The sequence below is a fragment of the Ambystoma mexicanum genome, chromosome 8 (assembly GCF_040938575.1).
Source record: "Ambystoma mexicanum isolate Mex_15411 chromosome 8, UKY_AmexF1_1, whole genome shotgun sequence".
Lineage (NCBI taxonomy): Eukaryota > Metazoa > Chordata > Amphibia > Caudata > Ambystomatidae > Ambystoma > Ambystoma mexicanum.
Window position 1 is genome coordinate 1,008,466,179 of NC_090929.1, and position 14,952 is coordinate 1,008,481,130.

The window sequence follows — 14,952 nt, forward strand, 5'->3', positions numbered from 1 at the left end:
ACATACTACAATCCAAGCTAAATGAGTTTGTAAGCACATGGTGCCTGCCCCTTATACCTGTCTTAAATGATGTGCACACCTGTGATTTTGTATTACTTACAAATGCTTCATATTCCTCTGCCAGCCTCCTTTTTTAAATCTATTGATAAAATACTTATTCATTTCTTATGGGGTCTAAGAAAGGAATTGCTGCTAAGCTACGGTATCCATTGGTCAATGGTGGTGTCAATTTCCCAAAGTATAAAAACTATCATAGAGCCTTCGTTCACAAAAAAGTTTGAAATTGGTTCCCCGTCAATGAAGTCATCAACCCACCTACTTGGTTGATTGTTGAAAAATGCCTTGTTTCACCATTTGATATCAAAGATACAATATATATTTTCAATGGATCCACATTGGGCTTCCCTAAAACAATCTGTCTCACTAGCTTCTACTTGAAAGACTTTCTGTTTTATCAGATCAACAAGCCGACTAAAGCCCTATATCCCATAATTTGGTGCTATAAGTCTATAACCATAAATGTTAGACCTATTTTCCGCCAATTCTGGATGAGCTAAGGAATTAAATTCATAGATCAAGTGATTTTGGATGTCAATATCCTCTCTGCAGAAGAATTTAGGAACAAATTCTTATTGCCAATATTTCCCTTGGGCCAATATTTTAATTTAATGAATGCATGCATGGATGCTAGCAGTCTAAATATTTCTCGGCAATTACTTGTAGATCCTCCTAGAATGTGTCTCATAGAATCCCCTGATGCAATCAAAGCATCCAACCTCTACAAGGTTATAAGGTCAGAACGAACTCCCAATAATATATGGTCATCTGAACTGCAATGGGAAGAGGACTGTGGAACTGACTTTGGGGAGGAACTGCAGTCCAAGACATAAATTATATCCACATCGGCTAACCTAACTCAGACCCTTTACTTCTTCATGCATAGAGCATTTATCACCCCCAAGAAATCATTTCTATCTAAATTGGTGGATAATGATTTATGCTGGTCGTGTCAATTCACCTCTGGGTCCTTTAGACCTGGTAAATATGTTTTGGAACCAAGTTTGGAATTATGTTAGACAAATATTCAAAATCTATTTTCTCTTAAATTGAACTAGTATTCTACTTGGTAGCCTAGCTCTCAAAGAGGGCAAGGTTAGATCATCCTTTGTTATTCTTGACCTGTTTATACCTTTGGCAATACGCCTAATTACATCAAACTGGAAAGATTTCACTAAAATCTCCATAAATGGTTGGTGGAATAATATATGTGATGTCCGCAGACTAGAGAAGTATATCGCTAACTCACCATCTCTCATTTCTAGATATGATAGAAGATGGCATCTCTTTGTTGATTATTTAAATAATACAAATGTTTAACCTCACCTGTATTGCAAACTCGATTTACAGTTGTATGGCTCTTTCGCTATATGCTATCACCTATCTGAGATAAAACCCCTTCCCCGCCCCCTTTAAAAAAAATCCTCTCCCCCTTTTCTTCCATCCCCCTATTATCCCTTTTCTCCTCTCAATCAATCTGAGTAATTTACATATATATGTTAATGGTCCTGCATGCTATTATTGTATTTATCACCTTCTGCTGTCTATGTGCAACCTTCTGTAACCTATGTTGTTTTATAAGTCTAATGCGCCCAGTTACCCCAGGGTTGGCTGCGCTATACAAATAAACAAACTAAACTAAACTAAACTAAAGTAAACTGATGAATTTATTATAACTCTGTTCTTAGTAATTTGCTACAAACACCTTCAAAGTTAATTCATTTTCGTACTATATTTGTTCCTAGTTATTACATTTTAGAATGTTTTTAATGATCTAAAATATTATCACATGTAATAGATAGCTCATATGATATGATATGGCATTTATAACGCGCCTATACACAAGTGTTTCATATATACTGAGATTGTAATTGTTTATTCTGGCACTAAATAAAATAAAAACCCCTAAACTTTAAAAAAGAATCATAATGATGAAGAGTAATAATCAAAAACAAAGTTGGGCCACAGACAAAAACCACAAACAACAAACATATAGAAAAATTAATACACATATGGACATTGTTAGTATGAAATATCAGAAAGTTCTTTCATTGGTGTACAAACTCTGCCAAAATGTGCATGTTACCCAGAATCTATTCTAAATATAATATAGGTTGGAGCTGCACATGTGCATTATTTTCACATGCAGTACATTGCCTGTAATACTCCCATTCATATACCATAATAGAGCTGAAATGCATGTAATGGATCAAGGATACTTTAGTGCTATGGTGAACGTCTGCAGTAAAGGGTGCCTATGTGCTTCGTCCTAGTTCGTGACTGTTGAAGTGTTAAGAGTGTGGGAGTAAATGCTGTAAAAAGAACTCAAACCTGCATCGATCAAACTCTGTCACTTGTATGATCACTGACACCTGGTACGGCGTATTTAACAAAACTGCAAACAATGTATGGCATAAGGTCAGTTAATAGATTAGCCGGTCTGTGACACAATTCTTGCAGAGCAAATAAAGGAATCTGCCTGCCCATTAACGTGTAATGGCTGATCCATCAAATATGAGGACAGTTTTGTCAGGTAACTGCTATGTGCGGAGCAATGAAAAGAATTGGATTCAGGAGCCTGTCTAAAATGCAAATCTAGCCTTGTAATAGCATATATCATGCTTGATTTATCATAGATGCCAAGTAAAAATCCCACACCACAGTAAAAAATGGCAAGACTGGCAACACCAAAATAACAGCCTGGCCACATAATTGCACTCATGCTTGCTTGCTTGATCATAGATGCCCAGTATAAAATGTCATAACACAGTAAGAAATGGCTCGACTGCCTGCACCCAAGTGCCAGTCTAGCCAGGTAACAACACCTATCATGCTTGCATTATCACAGATGCCCAGTAAAAATGTCATGTCACATTATAAAATGGCTACAGTTATAGAAGGGTTACACCTGCTGCCCCAAAAGGCTGGTCTAGCCACAAAATAACATATAGCATGCTTGCTTAATCATGGATGGATGCCCATTAAAAATGCAGTAGTAGTGTACCCTGCCCCTCACCCCCACCTGCCAAAATCTGCTCCTCAGCCGTCCCAGCACAAACACACACGCACACCCATTCACACAACATTAACTTGCTCATTCACATGTGCACCCATACACCATACACTCACTCATTCACACATGCACCCAGCTACCCATACATCATAGTCTCACTCATTCACACACATTACATATTACATAACACAACCTACAAACATACATGCATCATAAACATGCAACCCTCACGCACATACTCATATATGGTTTTTCTTACATGCTCTTTCCCAACCCAAAACCTTCTTCCCTGAGAGACTCCTCTCCGGGACTCCAGGCTCCAGCAGTGAGAAAGGTACTAGGAAGCTGGTAGACCTTTGGATTCCTGCCATGCGTAGTGGAGCCACAGCGCCAAACCTAAACTAGAACATTTCTTTCTGCTTTCGGAAGTCAGAGCGCATGCATTTCGACTTCGGAAAGAAAGGATTTCTCTCTGAAGCTTGATGGGGTACCCCCCAGAAAATGGTGCAGAAGGGCCCCTAAAACAACAGAGGAGATAGAGGTAGGTCTGATAGGTTAGAAAAACTGAAAGGAGGGTTCACTTCCAGTGGTTAAAAACACATTTAATCATTAAGAATTTTAAACAAAAAACAACATACATTAGAATTCACTAAAATTGTGTGAAAAACCAACCCTAGTACTGGTTTCTCATAGGTTTAGACTCCTTTTTAAAATACCACATGAGTGGCATGGGTAACTTTACAATATCCATGGTACATTCAGTTAAATTCTAGTTTTCAAACATATTGAAACAACATAGGGTCATTTTGCACATGTTTCTGTGATTCATAGCATCTGTTTGAACACTGTCTTCGAGTTAGACAATACAATTTCTCAACATGTTTCAGTTCACAAAACAGGTGTTAAATCCGGAACATTCTTCAGGAGAGAAACTGTGGTTCATGTACAAGCGTTGACTCTATGCTGGGATCTGAATAGTTGTGCCAGCGTGGAGTTCCTTGTCTTCCTTTCCCTATCAGACAAAAACAAACTAGTATGAGCTGTCAATTCTCAGTATACTAGTGATACTCTATTAGTGAGTCTACCACCTAACTAGGTATCGATTTACCTGTATCGGTGTGTTAAGAGGGCGATGCCAAGCATGATGGCTGGAGGTCGGTACTCTGTGTGTCCTTCTTTGATCCTAATTAATGGAAAAGCTAATGTTAAATCTTCTGTACTTATCACTGAAAAAACAATGTCAGAGGTTTCCCCCATATGCTACAGAAGACAATAAGCTATTGGTGGTATCAGTCTTTAATCATGACTCACCTCTCAATGGAGGAATGTTGCACCCAGTTCTAAAATGTGGGGCCAAAGGATGTAATGGACATCTGCAAGGATAGTAGGCTAGGGTCCAAAGCGGGCTCAACCCGTGAATTTGGGTACATAAGCTTAGTGTTATGACTGTGTAAAATGAATTATCTTGTAAGTCGGTATAATCCGTGCACGGTGTGTAGAGAAAAAAATCCTTGTGTTTCGTGCGCGGCCAGCGGCGAACTTTGCTGCTCGCTGCCGGAATAGAAAAAGGGGGAGACTCCTGTGATCTCTGTTGGTACCGCACAGTAATAAGTAAAATATTCTTAGTAATTTGTGTACCTTCCAGCTGGTTATCTCTATTCGTGGCAATGCATCCTTTTGTGTCCAGGTGTAGCTGCCGCAGCTCGTCTGGTCCGCGTCTCACTCAGCATCCGTTGTCATGGCAACTGGTAGGTAACTGTAGTTAGCTGACTTTTTCTCTTTCAATGCCAGCCTCGGTGGAGGCGGGTGTCATGTTGGAATGGCTAGTCCCGGTTGGGAACTATATACTTGGCACCTCGCTCGTTGCATATTGGAGCACAGAAATCCATATGGTTTGAATGTAATTAAGCGAGGTGCTTGTGCCTCACAAAATGACCAATCAATACCAAACTGTTATCTATTTAAATTAACACCATGCAGGAACTCCAAGCCGGATGTTCTGTGATAGAAAAAACTCACAAATGCAAGTATGCACTCAGGTATGCTCCTACAGGGATGAGCATTGGGTCAGTGGGAACAGACTCTACTATGTGTAATTTGGGCAGCGGAGTCGATTTTATTAGTGTCTGTCCAAGCGCTTGTACATCTCAACCGGGACAAATTGCTAAGCGCGTTTTATGGTTCTACTCCATTATTTACAGTGCCAAACCCATAGACAACATAGGCAAGCAGTTTGTTATAGTTCCTACTATGAAGGAAAGAAGCAATAGTGTATTAATGGGACTTATGTAACTCAGTGACCTCCTTCTTTTATTATGGTTATGGACTTACTGCCTAGACCTCTTGCCCCATATAATCTAGATAGTGGTCTCTCCGTCTTTTTACATAGGGAGTGGTATTACTGTGTGTCCTCTATACTGCTAGTAAACCCAGGCTAAGGGCACGTTGGTGAGTGCTGAGTTAGGAATTTCCTTTCAAATAATAATGTAGGGTTAGTGTCCCATGTGAGGATGGTTAGTGTTTCATTATTTTATCCTGTGCCATTCTATGGCCTTGTTGAGCCCTCGCGTGTCACTTCCAGTGATATAAATCATTTCCTGTTCCTTTTTTAGAAGCAGGTTTTCTAGCTGTACAGTGTTGGCATCCTTCAGTACCAATAGAATCGTCCAAGTGAAGTCTTCAAAGCTGTGACTCTTTTCTTGAAAGTGTTTTACCATGGGGGCCTTTTCTATTTTAGTTAGTTTTACCCACATAGATCATGTTACAAGGACATCTTATCAGGTAGATCACATGGGTAGTGTTGCAATTAGAATAACTCTGTTGTGTCCATTTATTGTTGGTACCTATATCCACTTCCTGGCTTTTCTTGGTTAACCTACATACTCCACATGTCCAGCATGGATAATGTCCCTTGGGTATCCCAGTGTTCCAAAGGGTAATGTTGTTAAGAGTTATGCTTATGGCAAGTTTTTAGTTTACTCGTGCTTACTCTATTTCCAATTGATGTACTTTTCGTGTAGGCGAATAGGGGACATGTCAGATGTGTTTTGGAGCTGTTGAACATCTTCCAATGTTTTTGGATCATGTTCTGAATTGTTAAGCCCAAGCCTGTGAATGTAGCCACACAGATTAATTTCGCATCTGGGCTTTTCGGTTGTTTGGTTTCTAGTAGGGCTTCCCTATGGTTATTGCTTGCTCTTTTGGCAGCTCTTTTGATAGTTTTCTTAGGGTATTCACGTCTCGGTAGTTTCTTGCTCAGGATCTTTGCTTCGTCTTCATATGTGTCTCTTTGGGAACTGTTTTGCTTTAGCCTGAGAAATTGCCCGAAGGGTAGGTTATCTCGAAGATGTTTCACATGATGACTAGTATAGTCAAGTAAACAGTTTTTGTCTGTAGGTTTATGGTAGGGTTTTAGAAGCAATTGTCCTGCGTGGTGGAAGATGGTTAGGTCTCGAAAGTTGATCACTGTGTTGTTTACTGTCATGGTGAATTGTAAATGTGGATTGAGTGCGTTGATCCAAGTTAGGAATCTTGTGGTTTCTTCAGAGGTACCTTCCCATGTTATGAAGACATCATCTATGTATCTTGTCCATTTTAATATTTTATCTCTAAATGGGTTGGTATCCGAGTAGATATGTTGTTTCTCAAAAAACTCTACGTACAGGTTTGCAAGGCTGGGTGCCATGGTGGCCCCCATTGCTGTCCCTTCTGCCTGTTGGAAAAAGGTTCCTTCAAATTCAAAATAGTTGTTCGTGAGCGCCAGTCCTATACACCAAAGAATAAAAGAGGATGCAACTGGGTCTGTATCTAGTCTTGTATGTAGGATTTCTTCCACTGTTTTTATTGTCGCTTGCTGGGGGATATTTGTATATAAAGATGCAATATCCATCCCTATCAATAGATGTTTCTTATTGTCAAACTCTAGGTTTTCAAAGAGTTTAATTGCTGCTGTAGTATCTTTTAGATAAGACCGCATTAGTTTCACATATCCTTTTAGATAATGGTCAGCATACTTAGACAAAGGCTCCAGCACTGAATTAATCCTGGATACGATAGTTTGTCCTGGTGGTTTAACAAGGGCTTCTTACACAATAGGGGCTAAAGAGGCCACGGTTGCGCCAGTACTTAGCACATAAGGAACATCAGGCAAAGAGAAAAGCAAGTCTAATATAAAATGTCTGTTTTCTGAACCTAGAGGCCAGGGAGGGTAAGGTAATCAGCAGAAACTTGTGGTGTTTGGCTTCAGTACACCCAAACAGCCCACTTCCTGTTGAAATTCCATGACACAGCCCCAAGCTATTCAAATGCCTCGTTATGGATTGTGGATCAATCCATCATGACAACCACTTCATACTAGTGCTGGATGAATAGTGAAAGTAACTGGAAGTGGCCTTTGTACACTTAATGGCAGCCTCCACAGTTATTCCAGACATAGAATGAATGTTAGCCAGGCATGGAATTCAGGGATGGTGCACATGGACAATGGCCACCATTTCTGGGTCAGGAGTTCCGTGACTGCATAGCATCTGTGGGGATTGCCCACAAGAGAATTGCCTCAGTGCGGCCAAGAGGATATTGAGATGTTTATGCTCTCAGAAACAAAATATTTTACATAGGGCTAGACCAGGATAAAAGTGTTGAAAGAACTCTACACCAATTCCTTACAGAATATTGCACAACACCGCACCCTCCATAGCACTCATGGATCGTGGAATAAAAGGAGCCTTACGGAGCCTCTAAGAAGACCAAACTCTTGCATTAACAATGACCGAGTGCATGACGAACAGATATCAACTAATGCTAACGAAAGATTGCGGTAGCACACCCTGCAGTCAGATGCAGGAAGGGGACACCGTCCTAGATCAAAATTGAACTGTGTGGCACGTGCTCACTCTGACGTTTGACAAGACCCGTTGGACGTTGTGAGGATAAAAGGTTCAATGCTCTCAGCAAAAAGGGATCCCACAATCCTCATCAGGAATACTACTACCTTCTTTAAGAAACTAATAACCAGAAGTGACCCCGAAGAATCAGCATGAAATGAATCCAGAGTCGAAGATCAAGAGAGTGGGGATGACATGGAAGAGACAACTTCACTTTAAGAAAAACCGGCACGGAGTCAATGGGACAAGAAGCCATCCAATGGTCAGTTGGGCCATCCACACAACCAATGGGTTGGCAAGGTATCCAAAAAGAGCCTGCCGTTTCTTTCTTTGGTTTTCCCCCCTTTTTTTATTTTTGATCTCTCTTGGACATACTCGCCAGGAGAACTGATTTTTAAAATTGTATTTTATGCTTGTGTCGTGATCCTCCACTATATGATGAGAATTGTACTCCATGTTTTGTTATCTACATAAACACATATGTTAATGAAAAAGAGCTAGCAGGACCCAGGCTAAGGACTGATAGAAATTCACCGTTAAAAAGAGATTGATATGTTAAATGTGTAAGATTTCTGGTTTTGACATATGTTAGCGTGGGAAGGAATGTTGCATCCTAGTTGTTTTGTTAGCCTGATGATGTGACCTGCATCATCACGCCATGTTATTAAAAGGAAGGCAGGCGTGCAGGCACTAGCAGACGCCTAGCTGACACGTCATGAGTCAGCGCAATCTTCGCTTCTGGCCTTAACTTGCTCTGTGTGTGTGGTGAAATATAACAACACGGGCCTCCCCCTGCTATTATATATTTCCAAAGGGAAAATGGACCTACAAGTCCCAGAATGCAATGTGCAAAACCAAGACACGTGGCCACTTGGCTGTGTCATTGGAGTAGCTTTACACACTAGTAACCTGCCTCACACATTACCCATGCACCTCCTCTACCCAACACTTCCTGGAAAGAATATACTTGCTGATTTCTGGTGTATTTAATTCTCTTTATCTGTTGCTATACATATTGTAAAATGTATTGGAACCAACCATCTTGCAATTGCCTCACATTAAAAATCCCACTCTTTTCCTGATGCTTTTAGAGGCCATAACCTTTTAAAATGTTTCTATTGTTTTTACAGGAACTTTTTATAGGACTGCAAGCTGTAAGTGCGAAGACTGCCCAGTAAACACATACTCCAGTATAAAAGACTCGAGGCCAAAATCCTGTACAAGGTGCAAGCAATGTGAAGGTTTGTGGCAATTATTCTTTTTCAACCTATTCCTAGGTACTTCTCTTTTTGGTGAATAATTCTCCAGAATAATGGGGCCACGATCTGTGCTTCATTTAAAACACTTGGAGACCTTTTTAAGGCGAGGAAAAGGCAAAAGGTTCGTAAAACGAGAAGCCAAGAACGTTCTCAATTTCATGCGTGAGAAAGACATCTAGTCTTGTCTTTCTATGAGTAATGGGACTTGGAGTTTTGCCTTTGCCATTTTAAATGTAGGACTTCAAATCCCTGAAAGAAAGAAAAAAGCAAGACTGAATGGCTGTCTCACACGTGGAATGGGGAAACCTGCGAGCTCTGCCTAAATTGCAGTATATAATATTGCTTTCATTTGTGATGCCTCATGTTTGATATAAACTGGCCAACAGAATGTTGACTTCTTTTAAATCCCACCTCCTGGAATCCCTCCCTTCACTCATTGTGCTCTGATCAGACTGGGATTCTTGAAAATCTTTTAGCCTGTTCTTCCTTCCATTTGGCACCCTGCCTAGGGTCACTGTTGAGAGGAACACAACCAATGGTTGGCTTCTCTTTGGTTTTGCCATTTTGCCATGCAATTCGTCCATTCCCAACCTTTTAAGTAGAAAAATATGTATATTTAATAAATAAAATTTATAATATAAGAATTCCTAGCCGAAAAGCTAAGGAGTTGGCCACCACAGTGTTTTGGACTACAACTCCAACCAGCCCTAGCCACTATAATCAATGGTGATCGATCATGGGAGTCCTAGTCCAAAACATCTGGAGAGTTGCAATTTGCAAGCCCCTCAAATACACTGTATGCAGAACATATTACCAAGGAGCACTTTCAATTTCTGATGCAGCCACTGTGTAAAATGCTGAGAATTTTTGTTTCCTGGATGAATTTGACTCATGGGAGGCTGTCTGTATATGTCGTATAGTAAGTCATTCAACCCTTATTAAGAGGCTTTAGTATATCTCACAGGGAAACAACAATGGTTAATAATTAAATATCAGCAATTCAAATACAAAGATTAAACTTCCAATCAGGAAAGTGCCAAACAGGAGAAGAGAATTGTGTGAAGTTTTCTAAAGTGATAGGTCTCGTATGATTTCTGATGTGCGGGAGCTAAATATCCGAAGCACAGCAGAAGCCAAGGACAGCCACCATACATGCAAACATGCCCCAGTCCATTCGAGAGATTGTAGTCCTGTCCTGTTTTTCTTTGCAATCTGTTATCTGTAGTCCTGGTTTTATAATGAGGAAATGTCCCAGGATGCAATGAAAAAAGCAACTGGACTTGCAGATTCCGAAAGGAATAGGCCATGTTGTCCTGTGGGCAAGTACAGCATGATGGCCAATGGTCCAGCATCCCCGGCCCATGAGGCAGTGGCCCTGACTGGACTTACAACTCCGGAAAGGAGTAGGGCATGTTCACCTGTGGACAAGTACAACATAGTGGCCAATAGTCGAGCATCCCCGGCCCATGGGGCAGTGGCCCTGACTGGACTTACAACTCCCGAAAGGAGTAGGGCATGTTCACCTGTGGACAAGTACAACATAGTGGCCAATAGTCGAGCATCCCCGGCCCATGGGGCAGTGGCCCTGACTGGATGTACAACTCCCGAAAGGAGTAGGGCATGTTCGCCTGTGGACAAGTACAACATAGTGGCCAATAGTCGAGCATCCCCGGCCCATGGGGCAGTGGCCCTGACTGGATGTACAACTCCCGAAAGGAGTAGGGCATGTTAGCCTGTGGACAAGTACAACATAGTGGCCAATAGTCGAGCATCCCCGGCCCATGGGGCAGTGGCCCTGACTGGACGTACAACTCCCGAAAGGAGTAGGGCATGTTCGCCTGTGGACACGTACAAATAGTGGCCAATGGTGCAGAATCCGCAGCCCATGGCGCAGTGGCCTCAACCACCATTCATATTGTATATTTGATATTCAAAAATACTTGCAAAGCAGAACACATAGGGAACAATAATGTAGTGTTTCATAACATAGCAATTAATTTTTATGGGCAGCACCATGGGCAGAGAACACATAAAACATACCACCTTTTGCAGGCGTGCAATAGAGTCTATCAACGTCTCTCATCGCCAGTACTACATGACACATGTGTGACTACACTAGGCTACTGCCCTGGTCCCCACATCTCGCTGCCACACACGCCACTTTAAACTCTGGAAGGCATAAGTTTACAGGCACACAGCCACACATACAAAAGACAGCCCTGTATTTGGTTATGCTGCACAGCCGTCAGGCATGCTCTTCCCGGACTGTGGGCGATAAGGTAAATAAGTAGAAAGGGCAGCAGAGCTGTACTTAAAGTGTGCAGTTATTTCAACACAGTTATCATCCAATGTTACCTGGGCCGCATGTGGTCCCCAAAGACCTGTGACTGTTCAGAGAAGCTTGTGTTGCTTCCTCTAGCCCAGTGGTATTGAAATATTTTCATACTCCCCCCCCCCAAGGAAAAATATTGTTTCTGGGCTCCCCACCTAGGGGGGGCCCTCCCCCCCAGTGGACCCAAAGGATGTCCAGTGGGGCCCTAGGCTCTTTAAAATATTTAAGCAGATTTTCTACTGCTTATATTTTCTATAAAAACAGGCCCCTTGTTGGGTAAGATTTTCATATTAATGATAAATCGCCCTGACCTGTGTCAACCCCAGAACCTTTTGCTTGGACTTGTACATTAATTGACCTTGTCCCTAGGTGAGTGGCAATCTTTTCCCCTCTCACCTAGCCTTTTACACTTTTTATGGGTGACCTTTGTATGTCTCTCCATAGTGTGTGACTGGAGTTATAGTTTCCTATAACTTTGGACTGACTGTAAAGTAGAATGGCAGCACACATCATTTTAAATGCTGCTACATCCTTCTTAATACTCTTATTATATTTTGGGTCAACTACGTCTCCCAAGAGGTAAAGTGGGATTTCCATCCCCTTTACATTTTATATATTCAGCCAGCACACCCCGCCCACAATGTATTCCCCTGCTTACTTACCTGGTAAGATTGTTGTTACAATTGTAAGCTTAGTTTAATGGCTGGTGGCAGTGAAACTACTTTATGACTTTTAGTCATTATTACTCGCAGGCTGTCAAATCAGCCTCGGTAATACATTAGTGGGCCACCATTCTGCTAGAATGGTGAGATCCTTCTTTTCTCGCCATTTCTCATTTGCTTGTTTTATAGGTCTTCTTCTGCCATTCTAGGTGGGAACAACCTCGGTTAAAGTTTTGTCTTTGGCAGGAATCCTTTGTATTCCCTGCAGAAGCTCCAGAGTGTCTGAGAAGGCAGGAAGCGAGGGAGGAGTCCACAACTCTACAGCCCTTTGTCTTTCACCTTGCCTGAAAGGAGCCAGTTCCCATTGGGGGGCTGGCTGTCCTGATTAGGCACCAGACCGCCCCTTTGTGTAAACTGCAGGTAGAGTTTGCAGAGGTTGTGCTGTAGTTCCTGATACTCTGATTCTGGAAGCTTCTGACAAGTCAACCACTGGAGCTGCATTTGAAGAGGAAGATAAAGAAAAGACCTCTGTAGCAATTTCCAGCAACCAGAGAACCTAATGTGTAACCAGAGCCTGTTGCTACTCTTCCTTCCAATCGACCTGTGGGTCTCGAATGTGATGACTCATACCCAGTGGCTTGTGGGACCCACTACTCTGCAGAAGACCTGCAAAATGAGCCATCCCTCAATGTGCTGTGACCTTCCTGGGCTTCAAATCGCCTATACCATGGGACCTTAAGCTTTAGTGTAGTACATGGTCGTTTGAAGTCCTAATCCATCTGAAACGTTGGTGGACTCCAGTTGGACCTCCAGAGACATGATTTCAATCCATGAAGTCACCTCACCAGAGAGTAGGACCGAGAGAGTTAAGAGAATCCGACCGGCGATATGCATTCTTCATCTGGCTCCTGTAAAAAACGTGTCAAATCAACAGAGCTGCAAGAATCCAAGAAAAATCCATTGCTGAAAGCCGCCTATGGCAACATCTTCTGCAAGTTCCCATCCAGTGTCTGTTTCTCTCCAGACCAGGAATCCAGGGGCCGGGTCCTGTGCTGCTGCGTCCTGAAGGCATCCAGCCAGAAGCTCTTCATTTTTCCTAAAATACTGTGTTGGCTTGGGTAATATGTCCCTTAAGTCTTGTGTGAATCCTGTGAGGCTGAGTGGGTGATCTGTGTGGTTTGGAGTTTACCTATACCATTCGTCCCAGGCCTAATACTAGAACGCAGGCTAGGGAGCCTTCTGTGAAGTCCATGAGCACTTCTTTCTAACTCTGAAGCTAATACTTATTAAAGAAGATATCCTCTGAAACTCTGACTTTCCAGCAACTGAACCCTATCCTGACCTGCCTACAGCTGGCTCCTAGACCACTACGGTCCCTTTTCTGCCTCTGAGATCACACATGCTTAGAATAGGGAAGGACTAAAAAAGATAGGGCTTCTGTCTTGCAAAGTATAATAAGTGTAAAAGTACTTGTGTTAACTGTATTTCTGGTAGAGATTAAGTTAGTGTTACAAAAGTTATTTCTTACTTTTAAGTTGCTGGTTGCTCCTTTAGAATGTATATAAGTTGCTTTACTTACTTAAAAATAATAAAAAGGTACCAACACAATTACTTTTGGAAGAGTGGAACACTATTCAAAGTTGCTTTACTTACTTTGAATAGTGTTCCACTCTTTTAAATGTAATTATGTTGGTATCTTTTTATTATTTTTAACTGAATGAGTGTAAAAGTTTACCAATAGGGTTTACCTACCTTGAATAACTGTCAGCTCTACTTAAATTGTACTATTGGGTTTTCCTTTCCCTGATCTGCCTTGGGCATTTCTAAAACAGTCTTAGAGTTGATACTTGTCTTTGAATTGCTGAATGCCCTTCTTAAAAGTATAATAGGTTCCATACCTACCTTGAATAACTGATTTGTCATTCTTAAAAACTAGCATGGGGGTTTGCTTTCCCTGATCTGCTTAGTGCATTTCTAAAACAGTCTTGGAGTTAATACGTGTCTTGGAGTTGGTTGCAGCCCTTTGAAAAGTGTGTGGGTCCTTACTTACCTTGAACTGCTGATTGCCTTTCTTAAAAGTCTGCTAGAGTTCTTATTTAATTTAGGATTGTAGAATACACTTCTGAAAAGTATCATTGGTCCAACTATCTATTCATGGATTACTAACAGTGTAAAGGTTATGTACAATAGGTTATACTGACCTTGAATAGCTGCTGCCCTTCTAAAACGGTAATACTGGGTTAGGCTTTTCCTGAACTGCTCTGCGGCTCTTCTAAAATAGAGTGACTTCATAACTAAATGTTACTGTGCTAATTGTCGGTGCAAGCCACTACTAGTTTAACAGTGGAACTATCATTTTTCTCTGTGACAATTGTGGGCGCAAGCCACTACTAGTTAAACAGTGGAACTGTCATTAATATCATTTCTCTGTAACAATTGTGGGTGCAAGCCACTACTATTGAAGCAGTCACTTGAAAAAGTGTTGCTTATGTTTCTTTATAATCGTGTTTATATGATTTTATAGTGCTTACCCAAGATTTATCTTGGCCTACTTGTATTTAAATAAGCCATGTATGATTACAATGCATAGTGTTTTAGTGTTTCTTTGGACCATATGTATGCTACAATTTCTTTGTAGCAAGCTACTACCCTCTCTCCCTCCTAAAACAAGCCTGGCTGCTCTGTCTATGCTGCCAAATGTTCTCAGGTAGTACAGCCTTATACTAAGAGCAGAGTTTTGTACTGC

The 14,952-nt window shown here is 41.4% G+C and overlaps 1 protein-coding gene across 2 annotated transcripts in view; it reads left to right on the forward strand.

Moving 5' to 3' along the window:
• Positions 1 to 14,952, forward strand: part of TNFRSF9 (TNF receptor superfamily member 9) — a 124,305-nt gene that overhangs the window by 48,802 nt on the left and 60,551 nt on the right. For both annotated transcript variants that reach the window (XM_069610927.1, XM_069610926.1), the window contains exon 3: positions 9,084 to 9,194. In XM_069610927.1, the coding sequence (XP_069467028.1) occupies positions 9,084 to 9,194 (111 nt within the window). The remainder of the gene's footprint in view (positions 1 to 9,083; positions 9,195 to 14,952) is intronic.